This window comes from Symphalangus syndactylus, chromosome 16, assembly GCF_028878055.3.
Source record: "Symphalangus syndactylus isolate Jambi chromosome 16, NHGRI_mSymSyn1-v2.1_pri, whole genome shotgun sequence".
In the NCBI taxonomy this organism is placed as follows: Eukaryota; Metazoa; Chordata; class Mammalia; order Primates; family Hylobatidae; genus Symphalangus; species Symphalangus syndactylus.
This window is the reverse complement of record NC_072438.2, coordinates 53,581,106-53,601,367: the sequence shown is the minus strand read 5'-3', so window position 1 is coordinate 53,601,367 and position 20,262 is coordinate 53,581,106. Positions and strand designations below refer to the sequence as shown.

Here is a 20,262-nt window from a genome sequence, read left to right as displayed (position 1 = left end):
AAATTAAATTTGTCTTTCCTTAAGCATTATTTATAAAATTGGCTCATTTTCGTTTTTGTCATCGTTATTCACTGTAATGTCTGTAAGAGCATTCACTGTTATACTCATTCATGCATGAAGGAAGGAAAGACAATGAATCCACGATAGCTATCTCACATTGGGAACAGCTTGGATTGAGTCCTGCCTTGAGTCAGGACTCATTCGATGTAAGGTCTTCTAGGGGTGGCCATTTGGACCATCATGTCTTCAGATTAGGTACAGAGAGCTGCCTGGTTGGAACTCCTACTTGGTAATCAGGATCCACCTCTTGAATAAGAAGGAACAGCCAGTCACTGGAATTTGAAATACAAGAGTCCAACTACTTGTTAGAAGGTAGTTAACATCATGTTTCCCCAAACTACTGTTCGAAGAGAAAACTTGCCTCTACTGTCTGTGTCTTACTGGCTTTATAGTAGCAGATGTTAGTGGTTATGTTAAGGACAATTTCTGGGAGCTCTTGTCTCCATTTACTCCAACTGCCTCCTGTTCATCTTTAGTCCTCTTTGTGTGTGTGCGTGTGTGTGTGTATGTGTGTGTGTGTATGTGCCTGTGGCTTGGCAGAAACAGTTAAAAGACAAGGTTTGAAGGTTATAATATATAAATGGAAATCATGGTGGTTTTTTAAGATGACAGTTTAGAAAATGGTAACAGTATGTAGTTACTATCACACAAACAACATATCCCATGATGCCAAAAGAACAATCCTTTCTAATTTAATCAATAATATTATTGCCTGAAAAGTCTTCTTCTCAAGTAGATATGTTTATCTGCATCGGAATTATTCTTCACAATTTTTGCATTCACTGCTTAGAACCAATGATTCTTGATTGTAGAGATTCTTTACTATGTAAAGGTTGCTTTTGTTTCTTAATTTGTGAAAAATTAAGAAAACACTTAATTTTTCACAAATTAAGAAATCAGAAAATACTCTTGATACGATGTTAGTCTGTAAAGCAGACAATGTATAAACCAATCAGGGATTATATTTTACTTGGGGAAGCAATGGAAAAGAACAAAAATGAACGGAACCTAGTTCTCAAATCCACTAATTTAATGCACAATTACATCATTTTCCCAGCCATGGAATGGGTAATAATGGTAATGAATAAAAACATAAATATAAGCAATGTTTTAGAAATTAATTCAACTTGCATTTTCTTAAAAACTATTTTTATATTATTGTCCATTCTCTTTGCTATATTCATGTCATTTAATGTTGATGAAAATTTTCTATTAAGTTACTCAAAAGTTCCTGCCTATCAGGGTACTGAAACATTCTTAATACCAAAAGCATTAAGCAATAAGTCTTATTTTCCATGGACTTCCAACCCTATTTATATTATCTAAAAATCACAACAAATAATAAACAATTCTCTTTTGGGGGTGCAGGCTAACCATCTGAGTTGTGTTTATACAGAACCTTCAATTTTAAAAACATTACTCTTTATTTCCATTTTTCTTGGAGTTATTTCCAATCTATTTCAATGTTTTGTCATAGATGAGAGAAGATAAAATAAACTTTGGGTTCTGTTGATAGTGCTCATTAAAAGAAGAAACAAGAAAGAACAAGTAAATCAAGGTTTATTATTTTTCAACTTTGAGTGGTTTCTATTTTCTAATCATGTCTCTAACATTGTTGTGGAAAGGTAATGGGGATTATAGTAGAATATGTATTTTCAAAGGCTTATCAGCTGGAATATTTTTGAAAAATCAAGTGCATATACACTTGTTGCCATAAGTAAACAGACTGTATTATTTAATCATTAGGAAGAAATGTCCAGTGGTATTTCAATTAAAGTCAATCCTTGTTCTGAGCTTATGTATGAATTCAGTTGAACAACTGATTATACAGAACTTTTTGTTATGGTGGTTGTTGATTGCAGCAACTTCCCTGTTTAATTGAGTTTTAAAAAAAGCTGAAAAGGGGTATGTCAATATAGACAACAGAATTACATATTTTTTAAAATTCTGAAAAGCGTGGCATTCTACACAGCAAAGTAGAACAAAGGCTGCATTTGCTTTTTGAGCTTTTTAAATCTTCTATTTTATCAATTATGTGTGGATGCTTACAAGATACCAAAGCAAATGATTGAAAAGGAAAAATATTATCATTATTAATCTACATGATACAACTTGTTAAACTAATTCATTGTCTAATTTGTCCAGTTGCATTTGTGTAGATTAGGCACAATTTATGTATGTTCACGTGTTATTACATTCCTCACAGTGTTTCTAAATAATATGTTTTGGGTTACTTTGTGGTGTTAACATGTATGTAAACAGAATATAATAAGTCAGTTTGCCAAATGAGAAAATACTCATTGCGTATTACGTTTTTAAAATTGAGTTTCTTTTTCCAGCACGACAATCAGAGACAGTTAAAAATAGTATTTTAAATAAGTTATTTGAAGCAGGAGCCACTACAACTACAAAATACAGAAATTAAATAGTCACACCTTTTATTCTATTCCTATTCAATAAGCTATAGACATATTTATTTCTTCCCTAACATAGCCTAAAAAGGAAAAGAAAACAATTCTTAAACCATAGCATATTAAAATAAGACGACACAGTAGGAATGAAATGAAAGACAATTCAATAGCCTTTATAGCCATAGAGTGATACAATCTCAAATGGTTTTACTCTTTAAATTATTCAGGATTTATAAATTTTTGCCGCCATAATATTTTTTCACAAGTGGAATACAAATGGCATTTTGCTCACGTAGATCTAGCTGTTCCCTGGGTGGTTGATTCTAGAAAAGCAACAGGCTTTTCCCCGTCTTACAAGAAGCAACAGTTAGAAACTCTAAGTAGAAAACTCCTACACACAGTGGACGGAACCAGCCAACAGAGAAAGTGGCAGCTATTTCAGTTCATTTTGCAATAGTTTCCAAAAAGAGAGGGAAAAATATATATAAAAGAATGTTGACCCCTTTGAAATGTAAGGACTGTGCTTTGTTACTGTCGCCCCCTCTCCCTTCCAACGTCCCTTAAATTATCAGGTTTTTTAGGCATGCTTAGGTTTCTAGAGTAAGGTGAAGCAATATGACTTGATTTCTTTTGTTTCAACTTAAATTTGCAAGATGCAGTAAGACAAATTCATAACTTCCCGCAAGGGAACAATACAAGCCTACCCAGGCTCGGGCACTTTTCCTACTAGCAAGCATGGACTGTTGTCTTAGCATGTTGCTCCTGCCACCCGGTGTGCCTGAACGTGGAGAGAGAGGACACTTTGAAACCCCGACTGTGCTCTTGGTGGCAGGGCCTTGGTGCATCCGGGCTTGCTGACTGCGAGAGCCACGGGGATTGCCAGGACCGCGCCTGGGGAGGTGATGGCTGCCGACCACCGGCCCGGGGACCCTAGTGCAGGCCGCCCGGCTGCCGGCAGATGGTGCCCTCCTCATCCGAACACGCAGGGAAACCCAGCTAAAGTAACGCTCAGACTCCTCCCTAGCCGATCCACGGCGCAACAGTCACTCGTCCTTCCCAAAATAGTGCCGAGCACGTTTCCCCTGGAACACCGCAGTAGCCCGTGTGTGTCGAAATTACAAACCAGGGGCGACCGGGTGTGTGTGCCGGAGCGGGGAGCGCGTGCGGAGTGGGACCCCAGGGGCCAGGGGCGAGGTGACCGCCAATGAAACGCAGAGGGCAAAGGGACTGGTCCATTTCCCATCTGCGTAAGCCGGACCGCCGGGCCCGTCGGGAGGCCACTCACCATATTCACTTCGGAGACCATGTCTATGCTGGCGACATCGATCCGCATCCCAACGTCGACGGGGGGCCCTGCCGGGGAGGTGGGCCACATTAGGAACAGATTCTCTCAGTGACAGCAGGCTGGGGAGGGTCTGGGGGCTTCCCAGCCCTTACTCCATTCTGAACGGGCTCCCTCCCTGCTCCCCCCACCACCTCTTTCAGGGGACAGCCTGGGAAAACAGGTGTGGGCACACGCGTGATGCAGTGACTATGCAGAGGGTGTGTCGGCCAGGAAAAGGTCGCCTCCGCCTGAGGATTCATCCACCTGAGACTGGGGACCTGGTGTGTGTGTGTGTGTGTGTGTGTGTGTGTCCAGGGCACAGTGCACGCTTACGAAAACGAAATGTCTTTTTTTTTTTTTTTGACATTTATCTTTGACAGAAAAGGAGAACTAGGGATGGGTTACAGGTTGAAAAAAGATGAAGCGTTACCTCCGAAGTCCGGCCGCAAGCGAATGTCATATCCTTTGAGCAATCTGTCCACTGTCTCTTTCACGTATGACATGTTGCTGGGTTCACTGGTGCTGAGGGGAAGAAGTAGGGACCATATTCAAAATGAGCACAAACTGTGAGGACATATAGAAAGATACAGGCACACCTACCCCCAAACAACAAGATGCATGATCCAGCAGACACGTAAAAAGAAACATACCAAGAAAAAAAAAGAGAGATTCAACAACAGCAGCTCACCTGTGTGCACAACAGACCATGGTAATCATCACAGGGAAAGAGAGAAGCCCCAGACTCTCTCGATTTTGTACTGTCCACATTACTAACTCTGATTAAAAGAATTGTCTTTTCTGCGAAGATTCAAGGAATGCAACTTAGTCGGCTGCTGGGCAGTAATTCCCGAATGGACCTGCGCATGCGCAGAGCGCGCTCACTACCAAAAGACACCTTGTGCCTTGCAAACAATATTCCTAGTGGAACAGGCAACAGATTTCAATCCCTCTAAAGTTCCTATTTGGGGTGCTCCGTGTCCTCCGGGTAGTCAGAGACAAGCTGCTGTTTCCACGCAGGGGATCCTACGAGCATGTGTAAACGGAGTTTCCTTCATGCATTGGAGGTTGCTATGTTGATTTCCTTTCTGCCCTCAACCTGATTTTGTTTTTTTTACTGGGTGCTCAGTGATCTGGCTAAGGCTGCCTGTGATTGGCATCTTTCGCTGACAGTCAGGGAGGTCCTAGAACGGGGACTCTGGAGGCGGGTCTGTTGTTCTCTGGTTGCCTGTGGCGGGTACCGGGCGGATGTGATCAGCGGGGTTTGTGGGTGGGGGTGACTGGGAGCAGGGAAGAGTGGAGAGAGAGGGAACCGGAGAGTTACTAAAGGTACAGAGGAAACTCAGGACGTATTTGAGAACTCCAAAAATTAGGTGCCCTTGGGAGGCATCCTAGGACATCTGGCTTGGTGTAGACTTCTGTAGGAGGCAGAGTAAGAGGGGCAAGCTAACTTTTCTTCCACCCCACTTTTCTTCCCTCCCCTTGTCGTTTCTCATACAGGTTGGGAAATGAGGGAAACAAAGGATCCAGCAGCAGTTCTGGGCAGGCAATCTTTTTTTCTAGGGCCATCCACTGCAAGCCCCACTTTTCCTCCAGGTTCTAATAAGAAAAATCTCTTTCTTAAATTGACAGCATTTAAGGTGGTATTTGTGACCCCTAGCAGAACTCTGAAACATCCAGACAGTTTAACCTCTGTTCGCCAGTAGGTTGGGATTCTGCAGGAGCAAGTATTGTTTGAATTAAATTAAATTCAGTGACTTCGATTCTACAAATGTCATTGAGCACATGTTAGGCAGAAGGCCCTGGGCTAGGTGTTTGTTCTTTTGTTAAATAGTATATATTAAATTTTGTTGTGGGCATTCTGAGACTTATAACTGATTCAAAAAGGGTTCCTGACCTAGAGAATTTCACATCTAATGGGAGAGGGACACACACAAGTCTAAGTAAAGCGAATTGTAATCCCTACTCCTATTATTGTCTGCTGCTTACTTTTATGAGGGAAATAGAGGACAGCCTAAAAATTAGCTTCTAACTAGGATGGAAGTGTCTCAAGGTCAAGAAACTTAGGCATATTCTTAGCATTTCCCTACACAGGAGTTACCAAACAAAAAAAACATAATAGAAAAAAATTATTCCATTACAATAACAACAAAAAACTCTAATGTACCTAGGAATAACTGGGGGAAAAATATGCACAAGAAGTTTAGAGTGAAAGTACATAACATTATTTAAATACACAAAATATGACCTAGATAAATGGAAAATGTACCATATGGGTAACTGGGAAGACTCAACATTGTGAGGATGTCAGTTCTATCCAATGTAAGAAATATAACCAATTTGAATCAAAATTCCTACATTCTAAATGGAAATGAATAAACTAATTCCAAAATTCAAATAGAAGAGTGAGGGGGTAAATAACAGCCAAGAAAACTTGGAAGAAGAAGAAGAAAAAAAGAGAAGGAATATGGGGGCATTTGCCTTTGAGATATCAAGACATTATTGTGCTATATAGAAACTGAATCAGCTTGTCTTTGGCATGGAATTCATGTAGGGCTAAAAAGCAAAACAGTACAAGCAAATAGAGAGCACAGAAATACTCCTCTATTTTAAGAGAAGTAAGAAAAGATGAGCTATTCAATAAATGCTGCAAGACAATTTATTATCCATAAGGGGAAAAAGTAGATCTTTACATCATTACATACATGAAAATATATTACAGGTAGATATGTAACTTTAATACAAAAAACAAAACTTTCAAAACTTTATATAGGAGAATATCTTTATGACTGTGATAAAAGGAAATATCTAAAGATGAACAAAGTTATAAACGATAAAAAAGATTATTGCAGTAACTATGTTAAAATGTAACCTTCTTTAAATCCAAAGATTCTTCTGAAAAGTCAAGTTATACATAGAAAGAACATGTTTTCAGCAAATTTAACCATCAGAGGGTTTGTATAAAGAAATTACCAGAAAAAAAAACTTCTAGAAGTAAATAAAAAAAGATCAAAAGCCACTCTAAATAAGGAATTGCAAATTAAAGGAATGGTACACTATTTTAAACTCATCAGATATGAGAAACTTAAGAATATTAAAAATTGGCTTTTAAAACTCCATATATTTTCAGTAGACATACAAATTGATCTAAACACTTTGTACCGCTCTTTGGACATACTAGTAAAGTCAAAGATGCCCATGCCCTTTGGCCCAGAATTTCTACCACTCAGAATATACTCTAGTGATAAACTCATACAGTCTAAGAATGTTTATGGCAGTATTGTTTTTAGTAGTGCAAAACTGGCAACAATTTTTATTAATTGGAAATAAATAGGAATATAATCACACGATGTAATACAACAGTCAAAACAGTTGAACCTCTATATGCTTCTACACAGATAAATCCCAAAAGTAAAACACCAAGCAAAAATGAAACAAGAGCAAGGTGCAGAATGATACAATGAGCCATGATAACATAAATTTTAAAACATTTAAGTGTAAAACCCAGAAGATATATTATGTACATATACATCATATATGGTGTATATGTACGTGTCGGTGTGTGTGTGTTTGTGTGTATGTATATATATACACATACACAGAATAGAGAACAAAAACAGGAAGGATACCACATTTTAGGGTTCAAGTGAATCTACAATATTTTATCAAAAAAATTTCATTCCAATTAGCCACAACATGATATGTGGGTGTTCATTATTCTACTCTCCATATATTTCTAGATATTTGAAAGATTTTACAAAAAGCTGATCAAAACTGATAATGAAGTGACCAACTAGGAGATACATTTGCAATTTATATTTTAAAATGTTTATGCCAATCAATGAGAGAAATAAATGTCTAATAAATAATGAGCAAACAATTGTAACAAGCATTTCACTAAAGAATCCCTAATATTTGATAGCAGAGTAGGGTGACTGTAGTCAGTAACTTAATTGTACATTTTAAAATAACATAAAGAGTGTATTTGGATTGTTTGTAATTTCAAGGATAAATGCTTAAGGGGATGGATACCTCATTCCTTATGATGTGCTTATTTCACATTATGTATCTATATCAAAACATCTCATGTACCTCATAAACATACACACCTACTATGTACCTGCAAAATTTTTTTAAAAATAGAAAATATTTAAAAAAATAATTAAGTGACCAATAAATGTATTGTAAAGTTTCAAGCTCAATAGTAATCAAATGAATACAATTTTTAAAATAGATGTGAAGTACCATTTTCACTTGTTGGTTTGCTAGTTTAAAATGGTTTAACCTTAAGTTTCATGGAAGGTGTGGAAAAATACAATTTCATATACTTTGGGGAGAGTATAAATTGCCACAGTTTATTTTAAGGATGATTTGTAATACTAATAGTAATATAATGTTATTAGATGCATGTATTGGTGGCATTTGCCTTCTGTTCAATTGATCGGTTTTTCTGATTTAACCTAATATGATGTAATTTTATTATAATCACTCATTGTTAGTAAAGTATGAATTTTGATAAGGCAGCAACATCATTATTGCCTTTCAAGATATTTACATATCCTTTGCTATGTTTACATACTTTATTTTCTAGATTAAATATAGTGTTAATTTAATCAGATCTAAAAATCTCATGTTACTTTTATATTGCATTAAATATTCTAATTAACTTAAGAAATAATTTTAACCTGTGTTAGTAAGAATGGTACCGCTTCACTTTTTGCATTTCAATTTATCCTCTAGGGATTATTATTTTCTTTAAAAAAGAAAGTCTTGTGTTTCAGGTTATATTAATAGCCAGCTATTTAATATATTTTAGCTATATCAAAATGCATTTTTCACTTTGCATTTTTCAGCTCTTCTTATTTATATATTATAGCATGGACCTTTGAGGATAAAACTTGTATCATGTAATAAGCCAAGTATATTTTTACCTCTTTTTATTTTTACTTCCTGTTATGTAACAATTTTCATATTATACTTAAAAATTCATATTGCAATTTTTTCTAGATTTGTACTTATTGGAATGTCTTCTCAAATTATTATTTATGTTATTTTTACTGTTTGATAAATTGTGGTGGTAATAAGCATATTCATTGCTCCTTTCAAGTATAATTCTATCCAAATAAATATGATATTTTGTTTTAAAATGTACGCTCTATCTTACTAATAAAGAGATGTTCTAAGCCATTGCTTTTATTAAAATGTTACCATTGCATTAATAAGAATAGTTAACATTTTAATAGGCTTATTATTTATCAGCACTATTTTAAACACTTGACATATCTAGTGCTCATAATATCTTAAGAGGTAGGGATATATAATTAGTTCTGTTTTAAAGGTGAAGACACTTAAACACAGAAAGTAACTTATCCAAGGTCAAACAAAAAGTGAGAGACAAAATTCAAATTCAAATAGTCTAATGACAGTTTACATTCTTTTCTAGTATGCTATTAATTATGAAAAATGTTGCCAGCATAAAATATATCTTAACCTCTACTGAGATAATTAAATGCTTTTTGCAACTTCTCCTGTATAATTAAATGCATTTAGGGTGTAACGTATGTTATGAGTGATTTATATTTTAGAAAAAGCCCAAATTATGTAAAGAATTTGTATTTGAATACAGAAGATCATGCTATCCAGGTAGAATCTTATGAAGGGTACTCTGCAAATCCTGATTTGTAGGCTTGTGCCTAGTTGGTCTCTGTAATGCTGCAGGTCAGGAAAAGTCACAGAGAATGATGACTATTAAGCCTGCCACCAGTAATATATTGCTTGTAGAGCATCATCTAAAAAGTGTTGCCATTTATATCTGTGTTAATGTGTTTTTACATATTTTATAGTAAAATAGATTTTACTGTTTACTGTTGTTTAGTAGAAACTATAATTTTTATCTTCTTTTATAAAATAAATATTTAGTGCCTGATATTAACTGGAGAACAAGAGAAACAACCCAGTGATTATCCGGTGAACACTTTCTAGCTGAACATATCACCTTTGGGCTAATTCATTTATTCGTGAGTGTATTTAAAAACATTTTTAGAATTATGCAACAATAAGCGATACAAACTATTGGGGCAACGGCACCCAAATCACCAATATATAATAAAAAATGCTAGAAATGAGAACAAGACTTTTTATTTATTTATTTATTTTTACACTAAGGTCTCACTATGTTGCCTGGACTGATCTCGAACTTCCTGGATTCAAGAAATCCTCCCTCCTCGGCCTTCAGAGTAGCTGCCATTGCGCCCAGCAAAAACATTTTTTCTTGCCTTGCAATATCAGGGAAGACACCTCAATAGAGTTGAAACTTTCTGCTAGATCTTGAAATTGACTAAGTTGAGAATTTGGGAGGAGTTAGAACAGGTGGAAAGCGCAAGTAAAGGCTTTGAGTTTTAAAGTTGATGGCATTCCAAAAAGTGGAAGTAGTAAAGGCAGAATTGAACAAAAATTATGTGTGCAGTGGTGAGAGGAGAGGGGATAATGAGAAGAGGAGAGGAATGGAGCAAGATGGTGAGAGGTATGTTTCCAATTTACAGCTAAGCAAGACAAGATTAGCAAAAGAAATCTGGGATTTGTTTGGGAAATAAAACTTCTTTTACTCTGCCTCATGTTAAATACATATTCTTCATTAATGAATTGAGATAAGAACATGGCTAATCTATCATTTTTATTTTGTTGTCATTAAAATTATTTTAAGATAGATTTAAAGAAAAATTTAGAAAAACCTAGACTGAGAATATGACGTAGTGACAGTGCAATTAATTAAGAAATAATCTAATTACTTTCTGTGGAAAAAAATCAAGTTTGTAAAACTATCCTCTCCCTGAAACGCAAATCAAAACCACAATACAATACCGCCTTACTCCTGCAAGAATGGCCATAATCAAAAAATAATAGATATTGGCGTGGATGCAGAAAAGGGAACACTTCTACACTGCTGGTGGGAATGTAAACTAGTACAATCACTATGGAAAACAGTGTGGCGATTCCTAAAAGAACTAAAAGTAGAACTACCATTTGATCCAGCAATCCCACTACTGGGTATCTACTCAGAGGAAAATAAGTCATTATATGAAAAAGATACTTGCACACGCATGTTTATAGAAGCACAATTTGCAATTGCAAAAATGTGGAGCCAACCCAAATGCCCATCAATCAATGAGCGGATAAAATATTATGAGATATATATATATATATATATCACATATATGATATATATGTGATATATATGCTATATATATATATATATGATGGAATACCACTCAGCTATAAAAAGGAATGAATTAATGGCATTCACAGCAACGTGGCTGGAATTGGAGATTATTATTCTAAATAAAGTAACTCAGGAATGGAAAACCAAACATTATATGCTTTCACTCATAAGTGGGAGCTAAGCTATGAGGATGCAAAGGCATAAGAATGACACAGTGGACTTTGGGGATTCAGGAGGAAAGGGTCAGAAGGCGGTAAGGGATAAAAGACTACAAATTGGGTGCGGTGTATACTGCTCCGGTGATGGGTGCACCAAAATCTCACAAATCATCACTAAGGAACTTGTCTGTATAACCAAACGCCACCTCTTCCCCAAAAACCTATGGAAATAAAAAAATTTTAAAAATAAAACTATCCTCTCTGTGAGAGATAAAACTTAAATCATCCAGCATTTTAAACAACAAATATTTTCTTCAGTCACATGTTACTGCTACTATATACTAAAGCTGAATAAATATCAGATGGAGGATTTGGGGGATTGCAGATTTCTTTCCCTTCCTGTCATTAGAAATGTATTAGCCATAGTCATGGAATGGGTTTAATTTGTGCTTAAGAAATAAAATACTTTTCAATATGAACCCTCACATAAAAATATGGACATATAATAAAAAGTCAGCAAACCTTTAAGAAAAATCAATATTATGAAGGATAGGAAGTAAATTCCAGAAGCAGAAAATTAAATCCCATGGAAACTAAAACTACTTTAAAACAAGTATAAAAGCATCCAAGACTGCACAATAAGAAGAACAAACTATTAGGAGAAAACAAAAATCAACAACAACAAAAACTAAGATTTATGAAATTGAAATGTAATTGTAAATTTTCAAATGAAATTCCATAAATGGGTTGAATGGCACAGTAGAAGATTTTATTGGTTAGCTAGATAATAGAAACAAATAACAATCTAGATGGCATTGCAAGAGGTAAAGACACATTGAAAAGAGATCCAAAAAATCTAACAAGAGCTGCATAAGAAAAGAACAGAGAAGGCCGGGCGCGGTGGCTCACGCTTGTAATCCCAGCACTTTGGGAGGCCGAGGCGGGCGGATCACAAGGTCAGGAGATCGAGACCACGGTGAAACCCCGTCTCTACTAAAAAATACAAAAAATTAGCCGGGCGTGGTGGCGGGCGCCTGTAGTCCCAGCTACTCGGAGAGGCTGAGGCAGGAGAATGGCGTGAACCCGGGAGGCGGAGATTGCAGTGAGCCGAGATTGCGCCACTGCACTCCAGCCTGGGCGAAAGAGCAAGACTTCGTCTCAAAAAAAAAAAAAAAAGAAAAGAACAGAGAAAAAGAAGGGGAGGAAATAATTTTTAAAAGTAATGTTCCCAAAATATCAACAGTTATTATTAGTTTACAGCCTTGCTCGATTTTTTTCATTTTTCTGTTTTTAATTTGTGTTGGTACACAGCAAGTCTATATACCTGTGGGGTACACAAGATGTTTGATGTAGTCATGCAATGTGACATCATCACATTTATTGTGATTATTTACACATGTGAAATCCCACATTTATAGTTATATGAAAGGCATAGAAAGAAACTAACCATTTTCATCTATTATTTCTGAATGCTAATGCTACAGTTATTTTTTCTTCATTTATACTTTTATATATTTCTTTCCAAATTCTACATGAATGTATATTATTTTTAAACCAAAAGATATACCTATAAACAAACTGCATACTCCAGTTCTTTTGTCAATAATTATGAAATGACCAAACTTTAATAAGACTTGAAAATGGCAATTTTAATAAAAACACACATAACCAAAAGACAAAACTTTATAAAGAAAATAAAAATGATGCAGAATGGGATATTCATCCCCTCAAGCATTAATCCTTTGAGTTACAAACAGCCCGATAACACTCTTTATTTTAAAATGTACATTTAAGTTATTATTGCCTACAGTCTCCTTATTCTGCTATTAAATAGTAAGACTTATTCATTCTTTCTAACTGTTTTTGTATCCGTTAACGGATCCCAGCTTCCCCTCAAGTCCCCCACTACTCTTCCCAGTCTCTGGTAACCATGGACTCTCTATGTCCATGAGTTCAATTGTCTTGATTTTCAGATCCCACAAATAAGTGAGAACATGTGATGTTTGTCTTTCTGTCCCTGGATTATTTCACTTAACATAATGATCTCCAGTTCCATCCATGTCACTGCAAATGATTGGCTCTCATTCTTTTTTATGGCAGAATAGTACTCCATTGTGTATATGTGCCACATTTTCTTTATCCATTCATCTGTTCGTGGACTCTTAGGTTGCTTCCAAACCTTAGCTATTGTAAACAGTGCTGCAGCAAACACAGCAGTGGAGATCTCTCTTTAATATACTGATTTTCTTTCTTTTGGATAAATACCTACCAGTGGGATTGCTGGATCATATGGTAGCTCAATTTTTGGTTTTTTGAGGAACCTCCAAACTGTTCTCCACAGTAATTGTACTAATTTACACTCTCACCAACAGTGTACAAGTGTTCTCTTTTCTCCACATCCTTATCAGCGTTTGTTATTGCCTGTCTTTTGGATCTAAGCTATTTTAACTGGGGTGGGATGACGTCTCATTGTCATTTTGATTTGCATTTCTCTGATGTGATTGAATGTTAAACAGCATTAATTAGTGATATTCTGATGAAATTTTGGAACCTCATGGATAAAGAAAAACATCTAAAACACTCTTGAGAAAAATAAATCATATTATCTACATAGAAAAAAGAATAATTTGTCATTCTTTTGGCCAGTAAAATTAGTACCAGAAACAATGAAGCATGTTTTTAAAATTCTGAGGAAAAATGACTTTGAAGTGCTAATTTTATACTCTAAAAAACTAACATTCAATTGTGTTGGCACTATAAAATCATTTTTAGACATAAAAGGACTAAGAACATTTTGCCCCATTAGATCCTTTTAGCAAGAAATACATAAGGATTACTACAGGAAAACAAAGCATTAATACAGGAAAGAAGTAATTAACACAAAAAATAAAGTGAGAAGCAAATAAACCAGTAAAATAAAATATTCTCCAATTTTTAAGCAGAGTGCTGTGAAATTTAAAGCAATTGTTAAAAAAAATTATTCTGAAGCTGTAGACAAGAGGTACAAAAACTAATTATTAGTTAGAGGAGGAGCCATGAGGTTTATCAATTTTGATGAAGCAGGAAGAAGATATTTTAAATAAGACATAATTCTTTACTAGGAATTAGGGATTAAAAATAAAATCTCTAATTTGTTGAGTGCTTACTCTGTTCCAGGCCCCGTTTTATGTCTTTTTTGTATAGTAAGTCATTCATACCTAACATATCTAAGCTCTGGTAATATTTTTTTTTTTTATTTCTTAAAAGGAGGAGCAGATGGGGAAAGTAACTTGTTGTGGGTCACATAGCTTAGACATAACAAGACCAGAGTTCAAGCCCACAAAGTCAAAATCAAAACTCAATATTATCAACTGTTTTGCTATACTCTTTCTGATTAAGAAAAGGCACAAGATAGAGAGTGAAATATTTAAATATTGACGAACAGATAATTCTCCCAGAAAAAAGAAAGAATTGAGATAGTAGATGAGTAAAAAAGAAGTTGGAATAGTCAAGAGAAGACCACACATTATTGAAGATAAACATACCTGCAGAGGATCCGAAAGCACAGCCATTTCTGTGGGTTGCCTTGATTACCTTCTATTTTTTTTCCAGCTTCATCATGATTCCTCTATTCCTAGTAGTTTAGCATTTCCTGTGTCCACACATGGCAGAGTATCACAGCTGTTTATCATTAGCACATACATTCTTATAATAAAACCACTAAATCAAAGTGCTATGAGGAAAATAACCTTTTTTAAAACTTACTAATGTTTCTCACTTATCTGGAATTCTGTCTGGCACAAAGCTGATATCCAATAAATGCTTGTTGAATAGATGAATAAATAAATAAATTTAGCAATATTTAGTAAAGAGGATGGGCCATAAGCAAGACAGATATGTTACGTACATGATACGTTTAGATGGTGATAGGAGAGAAAAATTAAATCAGATCATGGCAGATAGGAATCTGTGGAGGGTTTTTTTGTTGAAAAGTAGAAAGAGTGGTTAAGGAAGACCTGTATAAAAAGGTGACATTTGAGTAAAGAACCGCAGTTAGCAATGGATTGAGCCTTGTAAATATGTTGACAAAGAGCACTACCAACAGAAAACAGCAAGTGCAAAGATACTGAAGTAGGAATGTGTCTGGTCTGTTTAAGGAGGCCAGTGTGACTAGAGCAGAGTGAGAGGCAGAAAAAGTAACAGGAGGTGAGTCAGAGACTTGAAGCATTCACTCTAAGATGGAAAACCTGTGGAAGGATTTGATATAAAATAACATGATCTGATTTGCCTTTTAACAGAAGCACTCTAGCTACTCTAGAATATAGACTATTAGAGGGCAAGGGTGGAAGAAGTTAAGTCGGTAATCCAAGAGGGAAAATTACAGTAGTAGTAGAGGTGATGAAAAGTGGTCATATTCCAGATATATTGTGAAGCTACAGTTAACAGGACTTCCTGAGAGAGAGGATATAGATGTGAGGAAAAGAGGTGAGCAAAAGATGACTCCAATATCTTTGAGCTGAGTAAATGGAAGGGTTGCCATTCTCTGAGATGGTGAGGATGTTGATAAACAGTTTGGGGAAGTCTTGCATTGTAAATCAATTTCAAACATGTTGAGTTTAACCTGTTTATTAGAAATCCAAGTGGGAATTCTGAGTAGGCAGTGGGGTAACTCCATATCAAGGAAGAGGCCTTGGTTGGAAGTATACATTTGAAAGCTAGCAGCATATAGATACTATTCGTATGAATTGAATTGCTCCCCCCAAATTCACAAGTTGAAGACCTATCCTTGAATGTGACTATATTTGAAGAAGCACTCTTCAAAGAAATAATCAGTATTAAATGAGGTCAGAAAAGTTGGGGTCCTAATAAAACATGATTGGTGTCTTTATAAAAAGAGGAGACACCATACATGTTCATGCACAGTGGAAAGGCCATATGAGGACACAAGGAGAAGGCAGCCATCTGCAAACCAAGGAGAGAGACCTCAAGAGGAACCAAATTGGCTGGGCGCAGTGGCTCATGCCTGTAATACCAGCACTTTGGGAGTCTGAGGTGGGGGGATTGCTTGAGTGCAAGATGGAGACCAGCCTAGGCAACATGGTGAAATCCTGTCTCTACAATATATATATATATATATATATAAATTAGCCAGGTGTGGTGGCATGTGCCTGTTTTCCTATCTACTAGAGAGGTTGAGGTGGGAGGATTGCTTGAGCCTGGGAGGCAGAGGTTACAGTGAGTTGAGATCTGCACTACAGCCTGGGCAACAAAGTGAGAGCCCGTGAAAGAAAGAAAGAAAGAAGGAAAGAAGAAGGGAAGAAAGAAAGAAAGAAAGAAAGAGAGAAAGAAAAGAAAGAAAGAAAGAAAGAAAGAAAGAATGAAAAAGAAAGAAAGAAAGAAAGAAGGAAAGAAGGAAGGAAGGAAGGAAGGAAGGAAGGAAGGAAGGAAGGAAGGGGAGGGAAAGAGGGAGGGAGGAAGGAGAGAGAGAGAGAGAGAGAAAGTAAACCTGCTGACACTTTGATCTTGGACTTTCAGCCTCCAGAACGATGAGAAAATTAAATTTCCATTGTTCAAGCCACAATTGGTATTTTGTTATGGCAGTCCTAGCAAACTAATATAGTGTTTAATGAAACACACTGCATAATTTCAATAATATTGTGAGCATAGGTGGAAAAGGAAGGAAATTCCAGGTATGTTGGGCCTTTCAAACTTTTGAGGTTAGGGTAGACAAAAAGAAACTAGAAAGAGTGACAAAGAAGGAACAGGTAGAAAGAAAACCAGAAGAATGAAGTGTGCTGAGAGCCAAGCATCCAGGAAAAGGGTCAAGCATCTAGGAAAAGGGTCAAGCATCTAGGAAAAGGGTCAAGCATCTAGGAAAAATTAATGTTGATAGATCAACCAATATGAGGCCACAAGGAAGTTACCATTAGTCAGATGAGAAATGCATATTTTTCAATGCTGTTGCTTAGTGGATTTTGAGGTCTTGAGTTTTAAGGTCTGGAGTGTCAAACTATTTTCATTTGATCTCATTAAAAGTCTTAAATGAAAAGTTTAATATATTTTCAGAGAAAATACATTTCTTAAAAGTTAGTGATGTATATGCAGTTTACAAATTGTCAGTAAAGATAAGAGCAAAATGATGAAGAAAAAGTACAAGACTCTTGAAAAACATGGGTGTGTATTGCACAGGTCCACTTATACGCGGATTTTCTTCCACCTCTGCCATTCCTGAGACAACAAAATCAAACCCTCTTCTTCCTCCGCCTCAGCCTACTCATATGTAAAGACAATGAAGATGAAGATCTTTATGACGATCCACTTCCACTTAGTGAATAATAAATATATTTTCTCTTCCTTATGATTTTCTTAATCACATTTTCTTTCTCTAGCTTATTTTAGTGTAAGAATGCAGTACCTAATGCACGTCATATATAAAATATGTGTCAATCAACTGCTTGTGTTATCAGTAAGGTTTCTGGCCAACTGTAGGCATCAGTAACGTTCTTGAGTAGCCAAAAATTACACACGGATTTTCAACTGCCTGGGGGGTCAGGGCCCTTAACTTCTATATTGTAAAAAGGTCAACCATATATTTTAAAATAGTAGATTTCTGACATTATCATATTGTTTTTGTGGCATTAGTCTTACTACTAAGAACCAGAGACATTAGCAATTTAACAATTGACTAGATGTAAGGTGATTATTTGTTAAAGAAGAAAAGAAGGCCAGGCATGGTGGCTCCTGTCTGTAATCTCAGAACTTTGGGAGGCTGAGGTGGGAGGATGACTTGAGGCCAGACAGAGGCCAGGAGTTCAAGACCAACCTGGGCAACATATAGAGAGCCTGTCTCTCCAAAACAAAAAAAAAAAAGAAAGAAGAAGGAGGAGGAGGAGGAGGAAAAAGGAAGAAGAAAGAAGAGGAGGAGGACTAGAAGAAGAAGAAGAGAAAGGGGAAGAAGAAGAAGAAGAAGGAGAAGGAGAAGAGGAGGAGGAAGAGGGAGAAGAAGAAGGAGGAGGAGGAGGAAGAAGAGGAGGAGGACGACGACGACGAAGAAGAAGAAAAGAAAACTCATTTTAAAGCAGGAAAAACTAAATGAAAACATGAATAACAATAGAAAAGGTAATAGATTTTATTTTGAAAGAGAAAAGTCAATAATTCAAATCTGAAAATCTGAATTTAACAACAATTTAATGATTTGAGTTCTAAAAGAGAATAACCAGTTTTCTAGCCATATTCTGAAGTTCTCCTTAACAATCTGTGGATGAATATCTCCACAGCTTCAAAGCAGTGTGCAAAATTTTGATTGAGAGATGAGTCAGATGCTGTTCATAAAATAGTCACAGTGAGGGTGTTAGGTCATCAAAAATTTATGTATCTTGACAATATTTCAGAGATTCAGTGGTAAAACTAGAAGCCATCATGCTTGTGTGTGTGTGTGTGTGAGTGTGAAAAAATGAATCATTGGATTTTGTAACTTTCCTGGTTACAGCTACTCTTTCCTGTTTTATAGGCTTTTGTTTGTTTCCAATGTGTTTCTTATTTCTTTATTTGGATTTAGCCCTTTGGTGGCTTCTTACAGTGGTTGTCATAGTACAATTCTCAAAGAAGTCTATCCCATATTTCCCAGTGTTTCCTTTAAGTTAAATGATATATACTGCTCCGTTAAGAAAATGTTTATTTTCAGTTGTCCAAGGAGTTTGAGCAAATAATGTGAGTAATGCAACCATCAGCTACAATTTAAGTTAGTGTAATTTCACATAGCTGCCAGAGTCATAATACTGTTCCCTGACAGTTGCGTCATATCAAAATCATGATCTCAAGCAATCCTTTAGACTTGAATGTTAACACAAGCAGGGAATTAAAAAATCTGACTCAATACTTTCATAAACACATAAACTATAAAACATGGAGAAGGCTGCACATGTAGTAAATTGCAGATCTGGAATTACTTGTCAGGTCATTTAACTCCACAGCGTCTCTTTCTAAATACCTTATTATCACTTCCTACAATATAAGAAGAGTATTAATTTTTGTATTCTCAATTTCTGCTTTTAAAAGTTTGTTATTTATTAAAAGTTAAAGTTTCTAATTATAACAGGTTGGATATTTTAGCACCTAGTTCAAAAACTGATTCTACCCTCATTTAAACCGAAAGACATCATTTTGTTCATTAAATCGTCTGCACAGGCCAGGCACAGTGGCTCAGTCCTGTAATCCCAGCACTTTCGGAGGCCGAGGTCAGTGGATCACCTGAGATCAGGAGTTGGAGACCAGCCTGGCCAATAAGGTGAAACCCTGTCTCTAGTAAAAATACAAAAATTAGCCTGGGCATGGTGGTCGGTGCCTGTAATCCCAGATGCTCAGGGGGCTGAGGCAAGAGAATCGCTTGAACCCAGGAGATGGAAGTTGCAGTGAGCCAAGATTGTGCCACTGGACTCCAGCCTGGGTGACAGAGTGAGACTCTGTCTCAGATAGAAAAATAAATAAATAAATAAATAAATAAATAAATAAATAAATAATCTGCACAGATATAAATTTTGTCACCTAGAGGACGGTAAAGAACATTTCCGGATTTCGTTTTCCTTCTATCCATAAAATTATTAAGCAATTCTATGATTCACTAAAGTGTCACTATGTCACTTTAGTGATCAAGTCAAATAGGGATTTTCAAAAATTTTTGTTACACATTATTAAAAGTGATGGAAAAATCTTAATGACAGGAAAGAAAAAGATAATAGAATTGGCTTTTTTATTCAGTAGTTGAGAATATGACTTTTTATAGGGCAAAGCCTGAAAGCAGCATTTTCTAAAGAATTTTTGGCTTTTGCAGCCTGGTTCACGTTTTGTTTAAAGCAACATGCTATACCCGGGTAAGAAGGGAACCATCTCCCTCTCTCTAACCTACATTATTTCTATTGTTTTTTCTTCATTGAACCCCTCCCTTATTACCATGTACCCAGTGTTTAACTAGCACTGATATACTCCTATTTTCCGTGTAAGCCAGAAGCAAGCCTTTCACCTGCTGCATCCTCTATCTGCAGTGCTTTTCTGCCCATCTCATCCTTGTGAAATTTCAAGGTGTAGTCCTCACTAATACTCCAGCTGCTGTGGCAT

At 36.1% G+C, this 20,262-nt stretch overlaps 1 protein-coding gene across 3 annotated transcripts in view; it reads right to left on the bottom strand.

Moving 5' to 3' along the window:
- The window catches only part of GABRB1 (gamma-aminobutyric acid type A receptor subunit beta1), a 434,372-nt gene that overhangs the window by 397,111 nt on the left and 16,999 nt on the right, over positions 1–20,262 (bottom strand). For 2 of the 3 annotated variants that reach the window (XM_055246275.2, XM_055246276.2), the window contains exons 1-3: positions 4,484–4,657; positions 4,226–4,317; positions 3,757–3,824 (exon numbers count right to left, since the gene is read on the bottom strand). In XM_055246275.2, coding sequence (XP_055102250.1) covers positions 3,757–3,824; positions 4,226–4,317; positions 4,484–4,563 — 240 coding nt within the window. In that variant the 5' untranslated portion in view covers positions 4,564–4,657. Of the gene's footprint in view, positions 1–3,756; positions 3,825–4,225; positions 4,318–4,483; positions 4,658–20,262 lie in introns of those variants that run through there. The other variant, XM_055246277.2, reaches the window with a different exon arrangement.